We start from the raw sequence: 16428 nt of genomic DNA on the forward strand, positions 1-16428 counted from the left end.
TTGTCTCACTGCATCTGTCTCAAACAGGAACTGAAAGGGGAAGTTGTATTATTTTCAACTGTACGTTTTGTCACACTTAAGAGTTCTTGAAATAGACTAAAGCAGAAGATAGAAGAGGAAAAAAAAAACCAAGCCCTTACTTAAATCATGTTGTGTCGTGTGATACGGACCATTGATTGTACTGAATAACAGAACACAGTTATGAGAAACTCCCATTCATTTCTCTATATAATCACCTGCTACACTAATGCACTTATCCAACTGTTTCACTAGTGCTTGGATAACATCAAGGTACAGTAAAAAGCTTTCTGAGTATGCCAGAGCCATGATCGGACTGCCTGTCTGATTCACGACTGAAACCCCGGCCTCCCAGGAACTAATTTAATGGCCCAAACATGTGGAAATGGCTTGGAGCGAGGTCAGGACTGTACGGGGGATGTGTCTGTAACTCCCAACTGAGTTAATGTAATATGCAAGTGGTGTTGGTGTGGACATTTCCCACAGATTATCTTTTCTGCAAATTGGTGACAAGTAACATGCCACTCTTTAAAACTCTTGAAAATTAAAAAAAAAAAAATTCCACCATTCTGGTGTTTTACTGCGCGCTAATATTGGGGAGAAAATTAAAAAAACAAAACAAAATATTTCTAATAATAATAAATAAAAAAATCTTATCACCATACTGTGCCATCCAGAAGTTTTTTGTAAATGTCAGTAAGTTTTATGCCCTTCTTCACCAGAAATGTCAGCATTAGTCGACTTAAACACCCCTTATACTTTCCAGAATGTAGTACTTCCTCACATGACTAGGATGCATTATAGCGTCTGAGAAAGAAACAATGCTGGATACCAAGTTGTAAAGGAAGACACAAGCAAATGGTGACAGATGCTGCCAAAAAGAATAAAGTCTGACATAATGACATAAAGTCTCTTTTAATGACATTTATTAATTAAATTAAAGTTCACACAGAGAACAGTTTGTAAGATGGTGACAACTGCAAAAAATTATTTATTGATACTAGTGCTGTAATGGATCACTGTAAATAATAATAATAATAATGATAATAATGATAATAACTAGAGAGGCACATTTCCTGAAGAAAATGTGAGTTGTGCTTGCCGTGGCAGCATAGATATAGCTATGATGTCATAGCCAATATAGGCCTCAATGTTAAGTCTATGGGAAAGTCATAGCACCCTATTCATGAATAACCCGCACAATTTGACACCTCATTCATGGGTCTATGACAAACGATGCGGGACTAGTTACGCGCCGAACTTTCGTACGGAAGAAGAATAATAAGAAGAAAATAAGCCTGTGAGATAGAAATAGTAAGGCTTTGCTTCGCAAACACCACCACTAATAATAATAATAATAATACAAATAATACAAAAAAATCCAACTTTTAATATTGGTCATTTATTTAATAAAAAAAAAGAAGAGAATTTTATGTCTTATGTAAACACAAAAATCTTTGAGATAATATATATTCTACAGGACAAGCTGAATACATTTTAAAATCTCCTCAAGCGTAGATTGTAAAAAACAGATTAGTTAAAAAAAAAATTCACGACAACCCGTAAACTCCATCTTGTTTGTATAGTTTGTATGGTTGGTTAAGATGAAATAAATTTCATAATAGGTTGTAATAAACAATGTGTTTGTACCTAGCATAGATTCTGTGTAAAAATATGTTCAAGGCTTTATGATCTCAGTACAAAGTAAACATTTAGTATGTATAATGTGTTAATCATTATTTATTCATAATGATTACTTATTTATAATGTACTAATGCATAGTCTAATGTTTTTCATATGAACCATTTGTTTATCTAACATCCTGAACTTGGCCTTGTTTTTTTCCCCCGCTTTTCAGAGTGTCACATGCATGGTCATGTGACCATCCCAAAACGCGGCCGCGTCCCAAACGGAATCCTAGCACACTACTAATTAGAACGAAACTCTAATTAGAACGAAACTCTAATTTAAAAGCAAAAACTCTGATTCAGTTTAGCACCATCGCCAGGTCGCGTGCGTTATGCGTTAAACGGTGTCTGCGTCTCCATGGTTACGGTGTGTCAGGGCGGTCACGTGCCCTAGGTGGCGTACTTCTTATTTTTAACGCAGCAGCTAGCGGATTGGGACAGAGCCAGGCTGCAGGCAGGCAGGGACAGGGAGATGCTGCTCGGCAAACTCCTAACCGCACAATACGTTCACTTCTATACATAAAGGCGTTTACTGTTTTATTTTATATTTTATTCTAGTGAGATGAAATGAAATGAAAGAAACCTCGGCGAAGAGCTCTTCCTGTTGATATATATATATATATTTTTTCTTTCTTCCGGGTTTGGTGCCGCTTGTTTTGGGGAGAAGAGAAGAGTTGAACAGGTAAATAATGTTAAAGCGTTGTTTAACCGGAGTTTAAAGCGTGTGTATAACGAGCGTCATGCTGTGTTCAAGATGCCCAGGCGTTACAGAGTGTTCCTCACTATCCGCTCCGGTTACGTGTTTTTGCTTCCTCGAGAGTTTTGTGAGATCAAGCGGAAGTTACAAACGGTTTTTGTTCACATTCGTGGAGTTTACATCCTGCTTTTGTCTCCTCACTTAGCTGACATTATTGTTTGTTTGTAAAGCATTTTACCATACACACTAACTAGTTTTACAGCTAATATCATCTAATGTTAGTTTTCAACATCTCTGTCTGTCTCTTGTCTCTGTCTGTCTCTTGTCTCTGTGTCTCTGTCTCTCTCTCTCTCTCTGTGTCTCTGTCTGTCTGTCTCTCTCTCTGTGTCTCTGTCTGTCTCTCTCTCTCTGTGTCTCTGTCTGTCTCTCTCTCTCTGTGTCTCTGTCTGTCTCTCTCTCTCTGTGTCTCTGTCTGTCTGTCTCTCTCTCTCTGTGTCTCTGTCTGTCTGTCTCTCTCTCTCTGTGTCTCTGTCTGTCTGTCTCTCTCTCTGTCTCTCTCTGTCTGTCTGTCTCTCTCTCTCTGTGTCTCTGTCTGTCTGTCTCTCTCTCTCTGTGTCTCTGTCTGTCTGTCTCTCTCTCTCTGTGTCTCTGTCTGTCTGTCTCTCTCTCTCTGTGTCTCTGTCTGTCTGTCTCTCTCTCTGTCTCTCTCTGTCTGTCTGTCTCTCTCTGTCTGTCTCTCTGTCTCTGTCTGTCTCTCTGTCTGTGTCTGTCTCTTGTCTCTCTGTCTCTTGTCTGTCTCTTGTCTCTCTGTCTCTTGTCTGTCTCTCCCTTTCTTTCTGTCTCTTTGTCTCTCTCTGTCTTTTTTTATATGAGAGAGATCTATATAAAATAGTTTAAAGCTTTAAAGCTAAAAAAATCTAGTGATTTTTAATGTAATCAGTGATTTATTATTATTATATTATTATTATTTCAGGTTGAAGTCCATGTCTCTTTGTCTCTCAGAAACTCTGTCTAACTTATTAGTACATAGAAATCAGATTTCGTGAGCTTGTTTATCTCTTAGTTGCACTTCTTTCTTGCGGCGTGGTGGTTTAGCGGTTAGCACCTCCAGGTCCTGGGTTTAATTTCCCGCTTCGGAGCGAGCGCGCGCGCGCGTTTGTGTGTGTGCATGTGCTTGGTGGGTTTCCGCCGGGTTCTCCGGTTTCCTCCCAAAGTACAGAGACCTGCAGATTAGACTAATTGGCGTTTCCAAATTGCCCATAGTGTGTGAGAATATGAACGAATCCCAGTAAAAATATTCAGTTTAGCTTTTCCAATGAATATCTATTGGTGCAGGTGTTTGTTTAGCTTATTTTGAAACAGATTATTAAAGTTTGTAACGTGGCTTCTACTCAACATTTTGATTTCACTCATGGTGCAGGTTAAACTTCAGGCAGATGCAAAAGTTGCATTCAATTCAGATTCAAACTTATTTAAGATGTAAGACATGCCCACATTTGGACAAACACGTAGTACAATGTCAAAACTTTCAGTTTATAATCTGGCACACAACCTCTCAGCTTCCCTTCTACTCAACATTTTGATTTCATTTATGGTGCGGGTTTAACTACCGAAGGACTGGCTGAGTATAATTAAATTCTGTCCAGCCAGTTTTGTGTGATGCTCTGACAGTCTAATAGGTTCCAGGCCCCTGTAACCCTGTACACAGATTAAGCAGTACTGAAGACCATTACGTAAAACAAACAAAAAAACAAAACAATGCATAACGTAAAACGAAAAAAACTTTTAAAATCCATACAACCATTTTCGTTCCGAAAATATTCCTTATTTTTTTCAGCATGATGGATGTCACATTAATCTGTCTAGCTTTTACGAGAGGATTATAAACTCTACAAAAACTTTAAAGTGTATTTGTAGAAGGCATTACGCGTCTAACACGAGAGACCCTGGCATTGTGCATGTGACTTGTCAATTAGTCATCTATAAACAATACAAGCTTAAATAGTGAAGTTAAACATGAAACATTTGAAATGACACATCAGACAAAACATTTTTTTTTTTTTCATCCTTCACCCATCTTTCTTTTCCTGTGTTATTGCCTCCTTTTTTGTTTCCCATGGTTAAGTTGACATTTGTTATTAAAGTAATATCACATGACTGGGAGTGCTGTACTGCTGCATATACTGTAGCGCGGCTGTGACGTGGTTGTAGGTACAAGGGCTCAGTCTATATCCAGCACTGGCTCTTGTGTTATATTGCTTTTCCACAAACACTATTTATAATTAGATTAATCATTAACAGATTATGATTGGTCTCTTTGTTTAACCAATGATTTCGCTCCGCCAACACACATCCTTCAACATCTGGCTTAACGAACCGCGCCTAGCGGAGCTGGCGTCTGACACTTAGTGTAATTAACAGAAGTGAAAGTAGTCTTAAGTAGTCAAAATGTGAGGAGGATAAACCATGGAGGTGGACAGTCATCTAAATCTCATAATTACTTTTTTAAATGCCTCATAATTACTTTTAAAAAAAGTTAAAGTTGTCCAAGGTTTAATTATGCAAAAGTGGCATTGTTGCTCACAAATAGTTCATAATGCACACCGGTTTTACATGCATTTTATGGGACATCACTCACTTAAATCGTATTTTATTTTATTTGTTAATAAATGTCTGAAATGATGTCAGAACACACACACACACACACACACACACACGTTTTGTGCTGTACATCTATTGAGTTTCACAAACACAAAGAGGAAGATTTCCCACACAAAGCTCTTGTATACTGTTAAAGCTAGAGTCACAAGGATATCGTGTTTATGCTGGTCTAATCCTTTAAAAAAAAAGTATTTTGGGTTTTCTCAGTCATGTGATCCTTGTTTTATGCCCATGTGATGAGACATGATATGTCCTTTCCCAGCTGATGCACTTGGTAAAAAAGAAAAAGCTAAAATGTATTATTATAAATGTAATGTATAAAAGTCGTGCTTTAAAACTGTAAAACAAAATATAATTATGACTTTCTTTTTTTTTCTTTGTTCGAGTTGCTGCGTTTAATTTAATAATGTTTATGCTGTCTTCTATCCAGTGCATTTATTATTTTTTTTTTATATGACTGAGTTTTATATCAATATGTAAATCAGGCAGTAAGTCAGGCGGTTTTTGCAACGCACCGAACACGTGCGATATTTCAGAAGCTGGATTAAGATCATCAGCTGTCATGCTTGTCACACAGTTATGCTCGCTTTGCAAACCTTTTAACCTTCCCGTTTGCAGATCATGGCGGGGGAGCGAAGTCGTCTCCTGCCCCATGGAGCGTACAGCGTGGTGGGGGACAGCGTGGACTCCAGGAAGGGTTCCACGTCCGGGGACGACGCTTCCAAATCCAGTCCTCGCAAACTCAACACCTTTTTTGGTGTCATGGTGCCAACCATCCTGTCCATGTTCAGCATCATCCTCTTCCTGCGCACAGGTCTGTGAATGTCGGGGTGGACGGTCATGACGGTGTCGTGATTCGGACGTTGTTCACGTGAGGTGTGTATACGTTACAGGTTTTGTCGTCGGACACGCCGGGCTCCTCCAAGGACTGAGCATGTTGTTTGTGGCGTATTTCATCATCTCCTTGACCATCCTGTCGATCTGCGCCATCTCTACTAACGGAGCCGTGCAAGGGGGCGGAGCTTACTGTATCTTTTGGGCAAATTTGTATTTGAATAGATGTCCAAGTGTGTGTGTTTATTTATTTATTTTTTAATACACTGGTCTACAAGGAGAAAGACTCGGATATGAAAGTATTTCAGAATTGGGTCACTAATTAAGGAAAATTAAGTCCTGAGTGTTAATTGGCTCCAGTTTCCACAATAAAGCTTCTGATCAAAACTGCGTAAAAATAATAAAAAATTATGAGAGGGGGTATGTGATTATGCTCCATAACTTTTCTGTAAAATATTATATAGCAATGAGAATGGCGCCACATCGATCACTATAAATTAACGTTTTTATCAATACAGATAACATGAATTTCAACTGGTTTTTCATGTAACATGAAAATGCTTTTACATGCTTTCGTTCATTAAAAAAAATACAGAATTGGGTTGAAGGTGGGTTGGTCCCATTGCTGTGTAGATTCCCAGACTATTAAGATACAAGCTCAAAATTATACAGTTTTTAAGCTTACAAAATAAACTGTAAGGTGAATAACATAATATAATTATAATAATAATAATTACAGAATAAAATCTCTAACATCAGAATAAATGACAAGGTTCAGTATCTAAACAGTGCTTTTTGGCTTTTCTCTTGTGAACTGCAGTAGGATCGTCCCTGTAGATACTTCAGTATCCAGTACCCTTGGTATCTTCTCTTCATGCCTGTGATATTCTGGTGAAATCATCAATTACTGCCCCAAAGTTAAAAGGGAAATAGTCTAAAGGCGAGTGGAAGGAGGGAATTTTCAGCAACTTGTTTGTGAGCTATATGACCCAATCAAAATTTTTTCACAAAGTGTTTTTCGTAGTCATCAGCCTTGCAGTTTCAGAGAAAATCCATCACCACAGACTCGAGGGCTTCTCATGCCTTCTTTTCCTTGTTGCGCGACAGACGAAGTCCTCGAATCTGTGGACCGACAACGGCGCCCTTCTCACCCGTTTCCTGCGACAATGACCATCATTAAAATTGCTACACAAATAAAATTTAATTGAATTTTCTAATTCATCTAATTAAAATATGTAAAAAAATTTATCTTAAAGGTTGATAATTTCCAAAATATGTTTGTAGACCAGCGTTATTAAAGGTGGATCATGGTGATTATGTAGTTTCTTTATTTCAGGTGGTTTTTGTTTTAGTCTCAACCCCCAGCGAGGGGAAGAAGTGCTGATTCTTAACCTCTGACCTCCAGTTATGATCAGCCGTTCTCTCGGGCCGGAGTTTGGAGGCAGCATCGGGCTCATGTTCTACCTGGCGAAGGTGTGTGCGTGCGGCGTCTACGTGCTCGGGCTGGTGGAGGCCATACTGAACGTTTTTGGACGGGATCCAGGTAAGCGTGTGGTCTAATCTCTGGACTGGAATCTTTAAGAAGATTAAAAACAGGTTTATTTATTTATTTATTATTATTTTTTTACTGTTTTTTTTCTCTGTAGTGGCCGGGGTGGCAGAAGGCTTGCATGTGCTGCCTCAGGGTTACTGGTTCTCGGTGCTCTACGCCTCCGTGCTGCTGCTAATCTGCCTGGTCATCTGTCTGGTCGGTGCTCACATCTACGCCAAGGCCTCCTTCCTCACCCTGCTAGTGGTGACGGTGGCCGTGCTGTCCATACTGATCAGCCCGCTGGCCGTCAGGCCGCGCACCTTCAACTTCACGCACTCCCTCAGCCCGAACAACACGGTGACCCGTAACGGCAGCTACACCGGCTTCAACAGCACCACGCTCGCCAACAACCTGTGGGGTGAGTAGCGGCGCGGACGTGAAACCCTTTCGATTTATTAATTCGTTTTGTTGGTTAGTGTGAAGCGCCTCATCAGCTCCGAGTGTCGCTGTAATAAATCTCCCTCATAACGTTCCCTCTGTCTATTTCTTCGTCTGTAGCCGGCTACACTTCAGACTTCAGTACAAACAGGATGATGTCGTTCTCCACCGTCTTCGCCGTCATGTTCACCAGCTGCACCGGCATCATGGCCGGAGCCAATATGTCAGGTATACGAACGAGCAAACACACACACTTCCTTTTTTTTGCTTCCCGTTTATTGCTTTCTCACACTGAGTGTCTTTCACATGACCATGTATTTGAGCTTTGAGTTGTGTGTGTGTGTGTGTGTGCGCAGGTGAGCTGAAGAACCCCAGCGTGGCCATCCCGAAGGGCACCATCATGGCCGTGCTGTACACCTTCACCGTCTACATACTCTTCTTCTTCCTCGTTAGCTCCACCTGCGACAGGTGACGGACGTCTTCCTGACCTCTCCACGCGCCACCACTCCGTTTCTCAGTATAAATAAATAACGACCGAAGCGTTTCTCCGTCTTTCTCGCAGGTCGCTGCTGATTAACGACTTCGCCGTCTTCCAGCAAATCAACATCTGGCCTCCGTTTGTGATCATCGGCGTGTACTGCGCCTCGCTCTCCGCGGCCATGTGCTCGCTCATCGGAGCGTCGCGCATCCTACACGCCCTCGCCATCGATAAGCTCTTTGGTGCGTGTGTGTGCGTGCGTGTGTGTGTGTCTGTGTTTGTAAATGATGCAAGATGAAGCTATGTAAAGAAGTGAACTGAGATGTGTGTGATGTCTCTCAGGGTTACCCCTGGCCCCTGCGGCCATCACCTCTAGCTCGGGAAACCCCTGGGTCTCTGTGCTCTACACCTGGGCGCTGGTGCAGGTGTGTGTGTGTGTGTGTGTGTGTGTGTGGGATTTATATTGCGCGTGCACTAAAGAGTAATAACGTTAGATCTTCTGCATGTAGATCTAATGTTTCATGTAATCCTGTGTGTGTGTGTGTGTGTCAGTGCACGTTGTTTGCAGGTCAGCTGAACGCCATCGCAGGGTTGGTGACCGTCTTCTACCTGCTGTCCTACGCCGCAGTAGATCTGGCCTGTCTGGCTCTGGAGTGGGCGTCCGCTCCTAATTTCAGGTACAGTGCAACAAAATAGCCGACAAAGCAAGAATAATAACCGACCGCCACCATTCGTCTCCCTCGCTCTGTTTTTTACATCCAGGCCGACGTTCCAGTTCTTCTCGTGGCACACGTGTCTCCTGGGCATGCTCAGCTGTCTGGTCATGATGTTTGTCATTGATCCAGTGTACTCGTCAGCCAGCATCGTGGTGTTACTGCTGCTGCTGCTCTTCCTGCACTATCGATCGCCCACAAGCAGCTGGGGCTACATCAGCCAGGCGCTCATCTTCCACCAGGTACACACACACACACACACACACACACGCACACACACGCACACACATGCACACACCATATAAAATCTACACCCAGTTTTACTAATTAAACTTTGTTTTGTCGTGCAAGTAAAATTAAATCTAATAATTATTATAAAATGCAGAGTGGAGAGTGGTGTGTGTGTGTGTGTGTGTGTTTACTTATTTTAAAAATGACTGGATTTTCCCAGGGATTTCCCAACCACTGTGTATCAGTACACGAGATATGAGTTATAAACTCGACGTAGCTATAAAACAGAACATGCAGTACTGTACCACCTCTCATTTCTTCATGTTCACTTGCAGACTTTTTCATTTTTAATCTAGTCTTAAGTACGGTGGCCGAGAAGTGCAAAACAAAAAAATAACAAAACCGCAAAAAATATAACAAATGAGAAAACACAACGACAATTCATTCAAACCGGAACAGGGTAGGTATAGTTTGCGAATGAAATTCTTATCGCTGATTGGATGAGACATCGGTCACTCAAGACCTGCAAGAAGTCCTATCAAGTAAAGTCAGAAAAATTTTTCAAAGCACATTTAACCCAACTAAGTTGACCAGAGAAGTATATGATCTTAAAATACTGAAATGAGTCCTTTAATGAGAATACATCTAAATGTCCGTGTGGCTGCGGTACTTCCTGTGTATTTTGAGTGACAGATGTCTGGTCCAGTTAGCGGTAAGAATGTTATTCACAAACCACACCTACCTTTTTTGGCTTGTTAAATCTTACCGCTGATTGGACGAGACATCTGTCACTCAAAATATACAGTAGTCTGTATACATGAAGTACCGCAGCCACACGGACATTTAGATGTATTTTCATTTAAGGATTCATTTCAGTAAGTTCACTTGATACTACGTCTTGTATGTCTTGAGTGACAGATGTCTCATGCAATCAGCAATAAGAATTTAATTTGCGAGCTATACCTACCTATTCCGGTTTGACTGAATTGTTGTTGTATTTTCTCATTTGGTATTTGATTGTTATTTTGTTTTCGGTTTTGTTTTTAAATTTTGTTATTTAGTTTTTAAATTTATTTTGTTTTCGGTTTTGTTATTTTGCACTTCTCGGTCACTGTACTTAGGGGAAAAGTTTTTCATTTTCCTGAGGGACTTTCTTCTTTTTTTTCTTTTTTTCAGTTCAGTCCCTGTACTTGAGCAGTTTCAGAGAAATGTTTTTTTTTTTTTTTTGTTAAGCCACACAGTGATCTATGAATCATTGATGCATCAAAAAAATATATCTAACCCAAGGCGTGGACCCTGATCAGGCCGGTGATTAGTCTGCTGGTGGGTAGTTGGAACAGATGAGAGGGGAAATGAGGTTGCTGCTCAGGTTGTTACAGAACATACACAACCAGTTTTCAGTTTAGTTCAATTCATTTTTATTTGTATAGCACATTTAACATTTGTCATTGTCGCAAAGCAGCTTTACACAATCAGAAAATAATTATTTAAGTTTGTATGGAATGTGAATGTGTATGAATTGAAATGGTCAGTTTGTCCCTTGTGAGCAAGCCGAGGGCGACAGTGGCAAGTAAAACTCCCTGAGATGGTAATAGGAAGAAACCTTGAGAGGAACCAGACTCAACAGAGAACCCTCCTGATCTGGGAAAACGGAGAGCAGGAATTGATCTGCATTCATACTGTGTGTTAGGTGGCAGGCAGTTCAGCATAACAGTTGATGTTAATATGGAGTCCAGGTAGACTTGTAGAAAATTTCAGTCAAAATTCCAGTTTTTACATTTTGTATCTTGAAGCATGTTTCAGCCTAGTGTTTTAGCACTATCGTCTTGCACCTCCCGGGTCCGGGTTCGATTCCCGTCTGATTCATACACATTTAAATTCCATACAAACTAAAATAATTCTTTTGATTGTGTAAAGCTGCTTTGGGACAATGACAATTGTTAAAAGTACTATACAAATAAAATTGAATTGAATTGAATTGAATTTAATTAATTGGTGTTCCCATGGATGGATTGGCACCCTGTCCAGGGTCTACCCCGCCTCGTGCCCTAAGTCTTCTGGGATAGGCTCCAGGTCCCCCTGAATACCCTGAATACAAGATAAAGCGGTATAGAAAATGAGTAAGTGAGAGTGAGTGGTCCATTTAATCTGCAAGATTTGACGCAGGTTTTTTATGTCGGATGTCCTTCTTGTCACAAGACACAATTTCTCCAGGCTTGGGACCAGAACTGAATCTTAGTTGCTCTGTTTACATTTAAGCAGTTGGTGTTAAGGGCGAGGGTGAGTCTTGCTTAAGGGCGCGAAAGTGGTGACCTGGACGTGAAGAGTTAACTGCCTAATTTCTTTAATTTAATCTACACAATTGAATTTAATAAGAAAAAAATCATGAGTGGCTCCAGACTTCGGTCCGGACAGGACCGTACTGTCTGTCGTATTCAGTTTCTATTCAAATTGTGCTTTCTAATGTAAAGGTTCCTCATGTATATTTTTAATAAAATTCTGCACATACAGTAGTTCAGACGTCCTCTCCTTGAAATCTCCTAGAGTTATTAAATATATATATATATATATATATATATATATATATATATATATATATATATATATATATATATATATTTTTTTTTTTTTTTTTTTTTGGATACAGATTTAGATATATGTGTTCGAATCTTTCCCTAGGTTCGTAAGTATTTGCTGATGCTCGACTCGAGGAAGGACCATGTGAAATTCTGGCGGCCACAAGTCCTGCTGATGGTATCCAACCCCCGCTCGTCCTGTCAGCTCATCTGCTTCGTCAACCAGCTAAAGAAAGGAGGGCTGTTCGTGCTGGGTCACGTGCAGATCGGAGACCTGGGTACGTCCAGAAACAAAGGGCAGGGTTGACGAGCTAACTGCATGTGCGCTACTGGTGTGGTACCGTTGAATGTTGCACAGCTGATGCTAATGAAAAACTTGACTAAGTAACAGTAAAGTGTGAGAACTTGCACATGGTTGGTGAATTCACTAAATAAAACTTTTAACATTTGTGAGAACCCAGCGTGAAACGTCTAGAGAGCGGAGTCTTGCAGGATATAATAACAGGCTGGTTCTGCTTAAGTAGATTTTTGTATTCTGTTCTGTCTTGTTATATTATAGCCCTAAATTATTATTATTATTATTATTCTAAAAAACAACAAACATAAAACTTTCTCAGGTTGTGACTCAAAAAAAATTGATTGTTTGTAAATATTGTAAATATTCTGTTTGCCAATTATGTGTTTACTAGTGACAAAATACAAGCTAGTTCTTAGCAATTTAACTACACCTGTTTTCAAATTGGGTGTGTATATAAATATATGAATCGTTAATCTATTCATTTCTATTAAGGATTTCACCGGTTAAAAAAATGTGCAAACTGATTAATATAATACTTATTTTGCATAATGTTTCTCTGTAGTTCACATTTCTGTCGACCACAAGAGGGCGCACTCACAGTTTAGGTGATGCACAGTGCTGGAGATTTGTTTGCTTGTAATTTTAAGTGTGTGGAACTTTAGTAGTGCATTCCTATATGCTTAATACATTGCATGTTTTAAAATAGCAGAACAACATGTTCACTAATATATCTCTCTCTCTCTCCCGTTCTCTCGCCACGGTAGATGTCGAACCAACAGATCCAGTTCAGCAGCAGTATAATTTCTGGTTGAGTCTGGTGGATAAGCTCGGTGTTAAAGCATTTGTCGATCTGACCCTCTCTCCATCAGTCAGACAGGGAACCCAGCACCTACTGCGCATCACCGGACTGGGTGAGACAACTACGCTTTAAAGTTTTTCATTATACAGAATAAGACACTTTGTGAAGGGTGTTATTAATCAGTTTTGCACGTACTCTGCTACATGACAGGTGGAATGAAGCCGAATACACTCGTTCTGGGATTCTATGACAACTCGTACCCAGAAGACTATTTCCTTCAGGATCCTACTTTTTGTAAGGGCACAGTGGACGGTGCCGGTTTCATCGGAGACGAGGGCGACAATTTCGGTGTGGACCTCCCGTCCCTACAGGCCCACTTCCCTCCCGTGCGTCACGGGGTGGAGAGCCAGCGCTGGCTCCAGCCAGACGAGTACGTCGGCATCGTCTCCGACGCCATAAAGATGGGCAAGAACGTGTGCCTGGGCCGCTACTTCTTCCAGCTGTTGCCTGAAAGCAAGGGGAAGAGCGGCGAGCGCGCCACCGAGACCATCGACGTGTGGCCGTCCAACATGCTAAGCCCCGACGGGAACCAAAGCTACGCCGACGTCTGCAGCCTCTTCCTCCTGCAGATGGCCTGCGTTCTAAACATGGCCGCCGGGTGGCGCCGCGCCCGCCTGCGCATCTTCCTCTGCGTGGAATCTGAGTCCGAAGACCAGCGCTGGCTGGCCAAGGAGGAGCGCTTCAGAGAGCTGCTGGGGAAGCTGAGGATCCGAGCCACCATCAAGATCGTCCCGTGGGACCCGGCGGTGCGGCTGCTGCGAGGAAGTGAAGAAACGGCGCCCCCCGCAGTGACGGAAGCGTTCCTGCGCGAAGTCAACAAGCTCCTGAAAGAACACAGCACCTCCGCCGCCGTGCGCTTCCTCTACTTGCCCCGCCCACCCACCGATTCCAGCCAGTCGCAGCAGTACCTGGCGCAGTTGGACACCCTCACTCAAGGACTTGGTCCCACTCTTCTGATTCATGGTCTGACCCCTGTTACATGCACTGAGCTCTGAGGGAACCGGACCGAACCGAACCGGACTGAATGTGTTTGCATATACAAAGGGAATCCACTTTAGACCAAACATTTAATCCATCTGTTATTTAAGTTTGTGTTGTTTCTTAATTTCCACAATGGAGTCTAACAAAAGTCTGTTTCTGATAATATCGTTACATTATTGTCTCTTTTTTTTTTTTCTTCTTTTTTTTTTTTCTCCTTTGGCAAAAAATTTCAAAGACAGAGTTGGGTCCAAAGGCTCGTTCTCATACTGTAGCGTAGCCACACGCACCAAAACGTGTCTCAACCGATCGACTATATGTGATGTAACGTGAAAAAGTGTACAATTGCAAAACCTTCCCTTTTAACATACTTGAACACATGCAATAGCTTGTGCTTACTCAACCCTACAGGCGTGTCTTATTGACTTCTTTGTTCCTGGTCAACGTGTGTTTGTTCTCTACTCGAGCCGGATAAAGACACGGATAAACAGCGCGAAAGGAAAAAAAAAGATTTGTAATTGTTTTTTTGTTTACCAATCACCGTTGCTATGTTAAAGAGGAACACGTTAATGGGACAACCTTTATTCAGGCACGTACACAACCGCCTGGTTCGTACATTCCCATGGCCGCCTGTTACAGGCCTGTGTTTCCTCTTGCTGATGGAGACGTATCCCACCGGCGGAAACATGTCTCCTCAGGGTTATGAGACCAGTTTGTTTATTCGCATTCCTGCTCAAGTCTAGTCGTTTGACCTTCTTAAAGGAATACTCCAGAGTTTTTCAGAGTAATCTCGATCTTCCGTATCTGCACGCGTCATTGTAATGATGGAAAAAAAGGGAAAAAATCTGGATGCTCGGTTCATGTTTAATTTTACAAGTAAATGTTATTTATTATCTAATCATAACGGATGTGAAGGACATGACACAGAGTCTTGACTTTGTGGTGTTTGTGCAAAACTCGTGAAAGACTTCACTGGTAAAAGAAATGACTTCTCCTAGATAAAGTTGACTTTAAAGGGGTGGAAGAGGTGAGGGAACAGCTGCTATAATAATGTAAGCGATAAATAATTTGCTAATCACAGTGGTGCAAAAGGGAACTATGTTTTGTGCTGTTTTAGGAAAATAATGAACTTTTAAAAAGATGCCAGTACAAACGCAGGTGGCACAGTGGAGTAGTGGTCAGCACTTCCAGGGTCCAGGTTCCATTCCTGCCTCGGGTCTGTGTGCGTGGAGTTTGCATGTTCTCCCCATGCTTGGCTGGTGTTCTTCTACATTCCAAAGACATGCAGATTAGGCCAATTTTTATCTATAAACATCCAGTAATGTGTGTGTATTGTGATGGACTGGCAACCCGTCCAGGGATGCGCTCCTGTGCAGGATAAGCGGGATAATATAAAGAACAAGTGACTGAGATCATTCCAAATGTTTTTCCTAAAACAGCATTGCCATGTGGGTTCACACATTTGTGTAAGGCTTATTAAGTCTAACACTGTCCCTTACACTTTAAACATGTAAGTCAGAGCACAATTTTATTTTTTCTTCGTAAATGCAGGGGAAACGTTCATGTTTGTAATATTCACTGAGACGTCCATATGAAAAGCGCTGGAGTATTCCTTTAAAAGCCTGGATGAGCAGAAATTAAGATTCTTATAACAATGACAGTTGTAGTGTTTACGGACTTGTGCGTGTTTACGGACATTTACACCCGATCATAATCAGTTTGCTTCGGTTTATCTAACTTATGAAATGTACAGATGTAAATGCTTATTTGAAGATGGTTCTACATCAAAAGGTGTGATGTCTGCACTAACTGGCACTCAGTTATAATAGTTTGCAGTTGCGATGTAAGTGATGAAGATGAGACGGGTTTTTGATCCATGTAGAGCGTTCTCGAGCGTGATGCGTGAACCTTTGGGTTAGTTTTGCGTCTATGTAAGCGTGCCTTAGGGGAATTGGTTTTAAAGACTAATCCGTCGGTCAACAGGAGGCTTTGTGTCGATGGATTTCGCCGCCTCTGTTTTTCATGCTTTAAACTAAGGCAGTGAATAAAAAATTGCAGATGTGTGTAATTGTCCTGAGAAGCATCATGGGTGTGTATGTGTACAGTATATACTCTTTTCGACATGGTGGAGTCAGTATGAATGTACAAGCCACTGTGGTCATGTGCTTTAATTTATTGTACATATGAATGTATACATATACATTATATATAATGAGGTCATGTAATCACAATATATATTCTGTGCATAAAAATATAGAGCAATATTGTTATATATGTATAAAAAAAATTATGTACACAATAAACTGCTTAAATATGAGTCCTATATCTGTATTTCTGATAAACAGCCCATGTTGGCGTTTGTATTATTGCACACAAACGGTCATAGAATTAACACAGAAAAAAAAAAAAATCTAATATTGAATCAACC

The 16428-nt window shown here is 41.0% G+C and overlaps 1 protein-coding gene across 1 annotated transcript; it reads left to right on the forward strand.

Annotated features, from left to right (window-relative positions):
* The first annotated feature begins 2126 nt into the window (after positions 1–2126).
* On the forward strand, positions 2127–16199 carry slc12a9 (solute carrier family 12 member 9). The gene is made up of 14 exons (XM_053485309.1): positions 2127–2388; positions 5683–5878; positions 5958–6092; positions 7304–7441; positions 7545–7847; positions 7988–8095; positions 8224–8335; positions 8430–8587; positions 8688–8770; positions 8898–9022; positions 9108–9300; positions 11969–12143; positions 12928–13074; positions 13173–16199. The coding sequence occupies exons 2-14, from the start codon at positions 5686–5688 to the stop codon at positions 14015–14017; spliced, it is 2715 nt and encodes a 904-aa protein (XP_053341284.1). The 5' UTR covers positions 2127–2388; positions 5683–5685; the 3' UTR covers positions 14018–16199.
* Positions 16200–16428: the final 229 nt, after the last annotated feature.

The sequence above is a fragment of the Clarias gariepinus genome, chromosome 24 (genome assembly GCF_024256425.1).
Source record: "Clarias gariepinus isolate MV-2021 ecotype Netherlands chromosome 24, CGAR_prim_01v2, whole genome shotgun sequence".
NCBI lineage: Eukaryota > Metazoa > Chordata > Actinopteri > Siluriformes > Clariidae > Clarias > Clarias gariepinus.